We start from the raw sequence: 9,675 nt of genomic DNA on the forward strand, positions 1-9,675 counted from the left end.
CATGGTTGTCCTTCTTTCATTCTTCTCTGCAAGCCTCTTCTTTTAGGCAGTACCTGACATCATATCCTTCCCACCAAGAGGGTCCTATCTCATTAACCATCAGACTAACCTTCTTTCACCTGTGCCTTGTCAGAAGAAGACCGATAGCCAAAAAAGAAAAAAGAAGAAGAAATGGCCACAAATTCTTCAGTTCTATGGCTTGTGGGATTGATTTTATGTGAGTATTGAATTACTATTTTAGGTGTTTTTTACTTAAAGTAACTCATAATTGAAAAATAATAATTGCAGTACCTTGAGCAAATGTGATTTAGATGGAAGACTTTGTCCTTTCTTTTCTTTCAATACCACACACCTAAGCTGTACTTTAAAATTGTCTTAAAATTCCTGTAAATTTGCAAATTGTGAGGGAGAACTATGGTGGGATACAAGTGGGGGATCTAAAGCCATGTGAAGGTTGTTGCATCCATTTCAAATTAAGTACATAACCCTAATAGAGCTATTGAGGAACAGACCAAACCGACCCAAAAAGGAGAGAACTACTAAACATTCTGAGTAGATTATAAATTAAAATCAGCAAAAAGTGTGTTGTTGTCTGCAACAGACTAATATAGCTATTCCTCTGGAAATTAAAGCTAGAAAGAAAGAAAGAAAGAAAGAAAGAAAGAAAGAAAGAAAGAGCCAAAAGCCAAAGCAGCAAATGTCCCATAGATGTCCCTCTGCCAAATGAACAATATATAAAGAGGAAAGACAATAACTGTGTGTTTTTTAATTTGTTGTAATTTTTTATTTTTTATTATTATTATTATTATTATTGCTATTCATTTTTTAATTTGAGTCCTGAAAAGGGGGAGAAGCGGGGCAGTAATAATAATAATAGTTTTGAAAATAATTGAAAATGTATTAATTTGCTGACATGACACTTAATAGTCGAGTTTAATATTAAGGGGTCACAATAGGTTCTCAAAATCAACAAGAACAGGAAAATTAAAGTGTTATTTGAAAGGCATGTCTCCACTCCATCTTAATTGAGAGGATTTATCTATCTGATATTTTGTACGCACAAATCAATGCAAAGTTAGAGGCACAAAAACTTGTTGAAATCAGTGGGCTTCAGCCTACTTAATTCTGTGCTGGATTATAGTGAGTCTAAATATAAGTGTATTGTTCCAAATAAAAAATGTCCTTCTGTGTAATTTAGTGTGCCAAAAATACCATAATTAAATAGCCTAACAATATAACCTATGCTCAAATCCAGAAAAAAGTATGTCAGTTAGTGAATGCAATATGAAATTGTGGGCACAGTGAGCCCTTGGTATCTGCCGGAGTTTGGTTGCAGGACCCCCTGCGGACACTGTGGATATTAAAGTCCTATTAAATACAATGGATTGCAAAATTGTGACCCTTATATAAAATGGCAGAATCAAAGTTTGCCTTTTGGAATATATATATATATATATATATGGAATATTTTCAAGCCATGGATGGTTGGATCTGGGGATAAAGAATCCACAGATAGATATGGAGAGCCAACTGTACATTCACATGGAATAACATGTCTGAATTCTCAATTGTCAGGAATAAGACAGTGTGCTGATTGCATTTGCTGTCCATTCACACTTGTTGAAAACAGGAATGGCTGAATGAAACAAGTCCTTCCATCCAAGTTCAGAGAAATGACCCTAAAACAAACTATCTGGGCCCGCAACAAACCCCAACTCCCAGAATTCCATTGCCTTGAGCCAGATAAGTTAAAGCAGTGCCAATCCAGGTTATTTCTCCAGTGTGAATGCAACCTTATTTTTTCTTCTTCAGCCTTGCCTGCTTATAGTGTGAGTGGTCAGGCACAATGCATCAGGATATAATTTGTCTTCCCTTAGCCCTGATGCTCCTGAATCCTCTAGAATTTTGGTTTTTCATTCCATATCAGCACAGATATTTTGTCAGACTGTTAGAATCTGCAGTCATCCAGTGAATCAAAAGAGATTGAGGAGAGGCAAAATAAAGAAATAAATAACGGATATACTGGCAGGAAGAAAATCAACACATTTGAAATGTGTTATAGATGGACTGAATTAACCAAGGAATACATTGCTCAGAATCTGCAAGACCTGAGCAGGGCAGTTATTGACCAGGGCTCATAGCCATCTCTCATTCATAGGACTGCTATAAACTGAAACCAGCTTCCCAGCAAACAACAACAAAGGAACATTTCCCTTTTAAAGTATGGCATCTACAATGCATAAATTCAACTATAAACAGCACATCGTTCAAATATGAAATTCAGTACCACAAGATGTAGTAACGGCCACCAAATTAGGCAGTTTTAAAGGGAATTGGACTCATTCTAGACAAGTTTTAAAGAGGGTTAGATGGTTTATGATCAATGTCTATCAGTCCTCATAGGGATATCCAAGGCAATCTATCCTTCAGTATCATGTGCTGGAGAGTACAAGCAAGCAAAAAATGTTGCACTCATATCTTGCTTTGCAGCTGCAGATTCAAACATCTGGTTGGTCACAGAACATAATGCTGGACTAGAGATGCATTTAGCCAGATCCTGTTACATTCTTAGATGATTAAATTAAAAGTTTTGACTTGGGTGATGAGCATTTTAGAGCACTGTATGTGTGACTAGACCACAAAAACCCATATATCCTCACCAGTTTGGAGCACAGCACATGGTATCTACCACTCACTTGCACAACGTCTTCCTTCATGGTACCACTATGATGTGGTGAGAGAATTGTGGCAGCCACCTGCATTACAGGTGCAGAAATCCTCAAAACAACCATACTTGAAAATGAGGATTTGCACACCACCATTAAAACAGGGGACATTACCTCCCCAGAAGACATTTAAAACCCTATGTCATATGTACAAAGCTCTGAGTAGGCATCTAGGGGTTTTGATTTTGATTTCTAGTTGTCAAATGAAGACTGGGTGGCATGTGGACACAACTGACAATTATCAATATTACTTTGTAATATTGAGAGTCACCAAGGTGTAGTAGTTTGAGTGATAGTTTAGGACTCTTTGAGACCAAAGTTCAAATTCCTGCTCAGTTATGGAAATCCACTGGGAGACCTTAAGCAAGTCACACACACTCAGCCTCAAAGGAAGGCAATGGCAAAAAATCACCATAAGTCAAGATCAGTGAAGCATCTCACATCCTATATCATATGTTGGTATGATATACACATACATACATATATTGTTGCTTGCCTTCAAGTCATTTCCGATTTATGGCGACCCTTGGCAATATTTGGTCCAGAGGAGGTTTGCCATTGCCTTCCCTTGAGACTGAGAACATGTCACTCACACACACACACACACACACACACACACACACACAGAAGTGACACAGAAGTGTGTGTGAGTGTGATAAATAAACAGCTAGGAAAACAAAGCAAGAAAGCAATTGTTGTGGTCCTGGATTCTGTGTTAACTTAGAGAACACTTTTCATGTCATAGCAGCTAGAGCAGATTTATAAGATCTGGCTGGAATCTTAAGTACACTTTCCTAATAATGTGCGCAGTTCATAGACCACATCTTCAATTTAAATTTATATCCCCAGGATGGTAACAAAGTAATAGAGTACAATGTAATATCAGACAAAAAATAACAGACCAAAATAAACCTTCCAAACTAACCAACAGTAAAAAATGTTTCTGGATGAAATATTCCAATCAGTAGAGTGAATCTTTAATCCATTCATCACATTGTCTTTCTGCTTAAACTCACTACATTTTTCTGATGGGTAACTGTAGTAGATCTAGGGCAGTGGTAGGAACTAACTTTTAAAATAGCATTAACTTAATTCTAGAATTAACATATTAAGCTATTTATTAATTGAATGAAAGACTGTGCAAACGCACCAACACATGTTATGTTTCCCAGGTGGCTCTTTATCCAAAAGGAAGTTCTTCTGGGTTTTTGAAAAACCGTTTCTTTCTTTTTTCTTTTTTGTTAGTCCTTCAAGGATGGGAAATTTCAATGTCTTGGTCATGAGCCTTAGTCCACGTACTAAAAAGTAATTCTAGCGGGATAAATTGTGATTAAGACTTTTGAAATTAACAGAAGATCTGTTACTGATTCCCCTGTCCTATGTTGAAACGTAATAATGGAGCCATATTACTGAAACCCTGGTATTTATATCAATTGAATCTGGAGGATTCCAAAAAGGTATAGATACACTTGCAATCAATGAGAAGTAAAGTCCAAATAAAAAAGGACAAGAGGGTGGGGAGCATGCTTTACTCTGATAAGACATCAGTAGAGAGTTTTAATTTAAACTTAAGTGGCAATTTAACATAAACATTATAGTTAAGTTTCTCCTCTTCTCATATAAATCTAATTCGATAGCCTAAATGCATTAACCCCTTCCAATTCACTTTCTTATTTTTGGCTCTGAGCGACAACTTCTTTCCACCAGGACCTGGGGTGCAACATAGGCGTGTTACACACGCACCGAAGGGGCGTACTAGGGTTAGGAAGGGGCGTCCCTTCCAGACGTTCCTAACCCTATTACGGACCGAGTCTGTACAAAATGGCGACGCCCGTTCCACACGGGCACCGCCATCTTGAAGTAGCGGACGCATTGTGTCCGCACGTCGCACGGCACATATGACGCCACAAGTGCGCCATTGGCACCTCGCGGTGTTATAACTGCGCCACAAAGAGAAGCGCCATTTTGGCACTTAGTTGCAGCGCGGAGGAGCCGCGCGGTTTGGCTGCTGCTACTCCTTTGCACTGCAACTGGTGGCGGCAGTGGATCGCCACTTGATTGCCAAAAATACCCCCCAAATTTCACTGAAAAATTAAAAATTAAAGACAAAACTCTAAAAGTGCACTTCTGGTATGGGGAAGAAAAACCTGGGTGTTTGTTTTTAATGCTAAACAATTAGAGTGCAACCTGAATACAAGGTGAATTGTCACTCTTTGGGTCTTATGGGAGATTGAGTTTGCCCCCTTTATTCTTTAATTTTTTTATCGAAGAGGTCATTCTAGAGGAGCTGGGCAGATTTGAGGGCTGAAAAAACAACTTTGAGGTCCATATGCAACCACCTCAGCATCGCACTTTCCCCACCCTATTTATACAATGTTACATCTCAGGCAATGCCATTTAGCAGAGTAGCACATTCATGTCATCTTCACCTCAAGAGGGAACGTGCATCAGAATATTGTTTGGTTGCAGTTAGTAAACAAACTAACTGGACTTCTCTTCTCTTCTCAGGCTGCTGCTGGTCCCAAATTAACAGTATGGCAGTCAAGATGATCAAATCTCCTGAAGCCTTTAATACCAGAGTAGAACTGAAGTGTGAAACCAGTGATGCAGATACTGGGGTATACTGGATTTTTCAGCAAAATGGGCACACCATGCGGTTCATCGTATATGTCTCTGTAAGGGGCAAGGTATCACCAGAATCAATCAACGGCTATGCGGCAAATAAAAATGGCAACTATTACCACTTAATAATTACCAGCTTCCAAGAGGAAGACCAGGGCATCTATTACTGTCTTGTCCACCGCAACCAGAAACTGATCTTCAGTTCAGGCCTCTCAGTCTACCTGCCAAGTAAGCTCTATCACAAGCCTTTTATGGACACCAACAATAGCTAGCCATTGCACATGCTGTGTGTGTGAAATAATGTTTTCCCTGAGCCCTTCTTGGTGTTTCCTCTTTTGCATGAACTTGGGAGCTTCCCTCTTCTTATCTCGCTGCCAGGAGCTGGTGACTGAACTTGACCACGATAGCTTCCCTTTTCTTCCTTTCATTCCCATCCGCTGTCAGATCAGCTTCATTTCCACTGCAGACTATCCCTGATATTTCATTTGAGGTCTGCTTGGTTAGTAATGGGCCACCTCCCTTTCTGGGTTTAAAAATGCCAAGCTGATGTGCAGACCTTTCTCACCTGAGGCTTCCAAAAGTGGGGCAAGGGGTTAGAAATACTGTTTCCTCTTCCTCTATTCCCTGCCATAACAGTAGAATCCAATGGGAACGGCATGGTTGTAAAGTCTCTCACTCAAGGTGTAAGATCTATGCAGAAAATTCCTTCATCATTTTGTTTGCAGAGACAACCACCCAGCCGCCCACTGTTCCACATCAGATTACAACGAGAAGTATAGGACAAGCAGAGAAAGAACCCATGGAGTGTCCAAATCCCACAGCCTCGGGTACGTTTCCTTCACCTTCCTTTGAATATGGATCCATAAGTCACTGTAATGTTAAGCTATTTTATATTTACTGTTACTGTTACTGCTAGTCCAGGATATGTTCTGAAGGCCATAATCCAGCATGTTTTCAGCTTGGATCTGCTTTGTGCTCCTAGGTGTGAAGATCTGGCAGGTCACTGCGCAACTGGGGAGTGAGGGCAGATGAGTGAGTTAGTGGGAGTGAGTGGGGCAGGCCACTGCTGCCCCCCCCCAATAGCAGCCCCCCACACTGGGTAGTGTCACCACTGAGTGTGATATGATGGTTTGCATGTTGGACTAGGGCTCTGGGAGACCAGGGTTCAAATCCCACTCAGCCATGGAAACCTGTATGGTGATCTTGGACAAGCCACACTCTATCACAGTGGTGGTGAACATATGACACGCGTGCCAGAGGTGACACTCAGAGGCCTTTCTTTGGGCACATGCACCATTGCTCCTGAACAGAGAAAGCCAGAGGGACACCACACTTTGTGATAAATAAGTGTGTTTTGGGTTGCAGTTTGGGCACTCAGTCTCTAAAAGGTTTGCCATCACTGCTCTATCACCTCAGAGGCAGGCAGTGAGTTAGTGTCCCTTAACAGCTAATGTTTGATTGTTGATTTAAACAGTTTCCTATGTGCTGGCAGCACAAGGCTGGCACTCCCCTTATTCCACTTTTCCTGACGCTCTCTCTCCTGTGTGATTGGTGCCGTCACTACTAGTTCTCCATTTTCTGTCACACAGGACAATTCTCAGTCCTCACTGTTCCCTGTACATATCACAACACACTGTTTACTCATGATTTCTAATACAGTATGTATTCACACAATAGGATGGGATGTTGCATAGGTTGATGTAGTTCCTTCACCCTTCCAAAAATATTCATACAATATCTAATTAAGAAATAAAAATCACTGCCACAAGATGCAAAGATGCTCACTAGGTTAGATGGCCTTAAAGCTAGGTTTGCCATCTTCACGGAAGAGATGTACCAATGGCTATCAACTGCAGTAGACAAAACAACCCTCCTTGCACAAAGGCAATCTGTTTTGTGAATCCTATGCTGCTGGCAAACATCAGAAGAGTTCTCTGTTTGGGGACATCCCAGAAATATGTGTCTTTGATTGTTAGTGGACAGAATAGACAGATGCACTGGAGTGGAGGAAATGAAACTTGATAAAAGTAGTGCTTATTAAGGTAATTTTCCTATGTAGGTTTAGTTTGCTTGTAAGAAGAACTGTGCATTTACTCTGTGTTAGATTCATATTTCTATATTTCAGAACATATACACATAGAGGGGTAGTTATCTTGGTGTGTTACAACAAAATCAGCAAAGAGTCTTGCGTTATCTAAATACTTGTGTTAAAGCCCTAAATACTCTAAAGGCACCAGATCCTATCTGATCTTAGAGATTAAGCAGGGTACCAGCCAGTGGCATCATCTCCAAATTAAAAATTTAAATGTTTAAACAAATTAACATTTTTATTCTTTTAACATTTCTTTAAAAACATCACATTTTACCAAATTTTCACTTTGACCACATGATGCTATGCATATGAAAATGCATTTAGGCTGTATGTATGATATTGCAATTTAAAGGTATAATTTTAATTTTGTTAGTTATTTATGTCACAACTATTACCATTACATTCAGTGATATATGGGAATTATGATTTATGAGTAACATTAGTACAAAAAATATTACTAAGGCGGGTTATAGACTGCCCAAAAATACGTATTGAATACATATTAGGGTTAGGAAGGGGCGGTGCTTCCGCACCCCCCTAACCCTAATACGTGTTCAATACGTACAATATGGCAGCGGCTGTTCCACACAGCCACCGCCATATTGACGTAACGGACTCTCTGCGTCCGCACGTGGCGCACCGGAAGTGATGCCGTGAGTGCGCCCTTTGGCATTTGCGGCACCTCTTCTGGGGCCCGAGAAGGAGCATGATTTCCGCGCTCCTTCTCTGCAGCGTCTGGGAGCCGCACCGTTTAAAGGCTGCGGCTCCCGGACACTGCAAGCAGCGGCGGAGCCAGAAAGCCGCTTTTCGGCGGTCTATAACCTGCCTAAGAATCCTGTATGGGGTTCTAATGGGAGGAGGTCAATGTGGGGGAGACATCATGAGTTACTGCACCAGGTGACACCAACCTTTATGATGCCACTGGGCCAAGCCCAGTTTACTACTTGGACAGGAGACCACCAAGGAATATCAGGTGCTGTAGTCTATATTTCAGAGGAAGGAACTGGGAAAACCATGTCTGAGGACTCCTTGCCTAAGAAAACCCCATGAAATTTCAGGAGTCACCATAAAACAATAGATTACTTGAAGGCACATACACACATACAATTCTGGCTGGACTTACCTCTGCAAATACAGTCACTCAAAGTGAGGAAGAGTGTCATCTTTCCCCACATTACGTCCTATACTCTGGCATTCAAGAATCAAAGTGGTGTGCTTTTGTTGCAAGGCAGAGTTTAAGCTCTAGATAGTGAAGCACAGAGCAGTGCTACAAAATGAGCATAGAGTGTCAAAGCTGGAGTTCTGTTGATTGCATAAGAATCTGTAGGTTATTGTTTTCAGAACTCATTTTCAGCATCCTCTTTTTCTGCAGATGAGGATCTAAGGACAATGTTCTCCTGTGAACTATACATCTGGGCTCCTTTAGTTGGTGGTTGTTTCATTCTGTTGATAAGTTTGGTGATCACCATATCTGTGTGCTGTGGTAAGAGTATTTCCTTTCAACTACTGTATGTCTGATTCCTGGGATTGGGGGGAGATTAAGATAAAATTTGGTGCACATTTACTAATGTAACAGCTGTGTTCACAATGGCATTATATCATAATGATCAGTATATTTTTTATACTGACCAAGGATAAAGATTGAGAATTTACTCTGAAAAAGTAAATATTTTCACAGGCAAGATGCATATTATACCTTAATGATTTATAATAGAATAAAAGACAGAGAGTCCAAACTGGGAGACATGAAATATTGGCTAGGATTCTACTACTTGAACTTTGGCTTGGTTGAGAGTATTCATTTTGTACTGTGAAATAATGAATACATTACATAGCTCTGGTACAGACAATCTAATTCTGGTTACAGATGACCACAAATGGATTTGGAATATTAGATAGGGGAGCTGACAATGAAATTATACATATCTGATTAACATGCAGTCATGGACACCTGTACTTAAATTAAGTCCTGTTCCATGGGGTTTAGTCCCCAGTAAGAGTATGTTGAATTGTTTGACTGACTGACTGATGCATTTAAAACATTGATATATTGCCCCAAGACCATTAGAGCCTACGAAGTGATGCAAATGGATAAAAACATTTAAAACAATACATAGATTTTTAAAACAAGATAAAATAAGCATTTTAAAATAATTTACAATTTCAGTATAGGCGCAGCTTCGGAAGGCCTTTGTAAAGTGCTGTGTAAAGCCTATGGTGCTATATAAATAAACA

At 40.1% G+C, this 9,675-nt stretch overlaps 1 protein-coding gene across 1 annotated transcript in view; it reads left to right on the forward strand.

The window, feature by feature from the left end:
• Nucleotides 1-6: 6 nt before the first annotated feature.
• CD8A (CD8a molecule) overlaps nt 7-9,675 on the forward strand; it is a 13,437-nt gene continuing 3,768 nt past the window's right edge. Inside the window, exons 1-4 of the mRNA XM_042471221.1 lie at nt 7-217; nt 5,235-5,576; nt 6,074-6,175; nt 8,813-8,923. Coding sequence (XP_042327155.1) covers nt 172-217; nt 5,235-5,576; nt 6,074-6,175; nt 8,813-8,923 — 601 coding nt within the window. The 5' untranslated portion in view covers nt 7-171. The remainder of the gene's footprint in view (nt 218-5,234; nt 5,577-6,073; nt 6,176-8,812; nt 8,924-9,675) is intronic.

This window comes from Sceloporus undulatus, chromosome 6, assembly GCF_019175285.1.
Source record: "Sceloporus undulatus isolate JIND9_A2432 ecotype Alabama chromosome 6, SceUnd_v1.1, whole genome shotgun sequence".
Classification (NCBI taxonomy): domain Eukaryota; kingdom Metazoa; phylum Chordata; class Lepidosauria; order Squamata; family Phrynosomatidae; genus Sceloporus; species Sceloporus undulatus.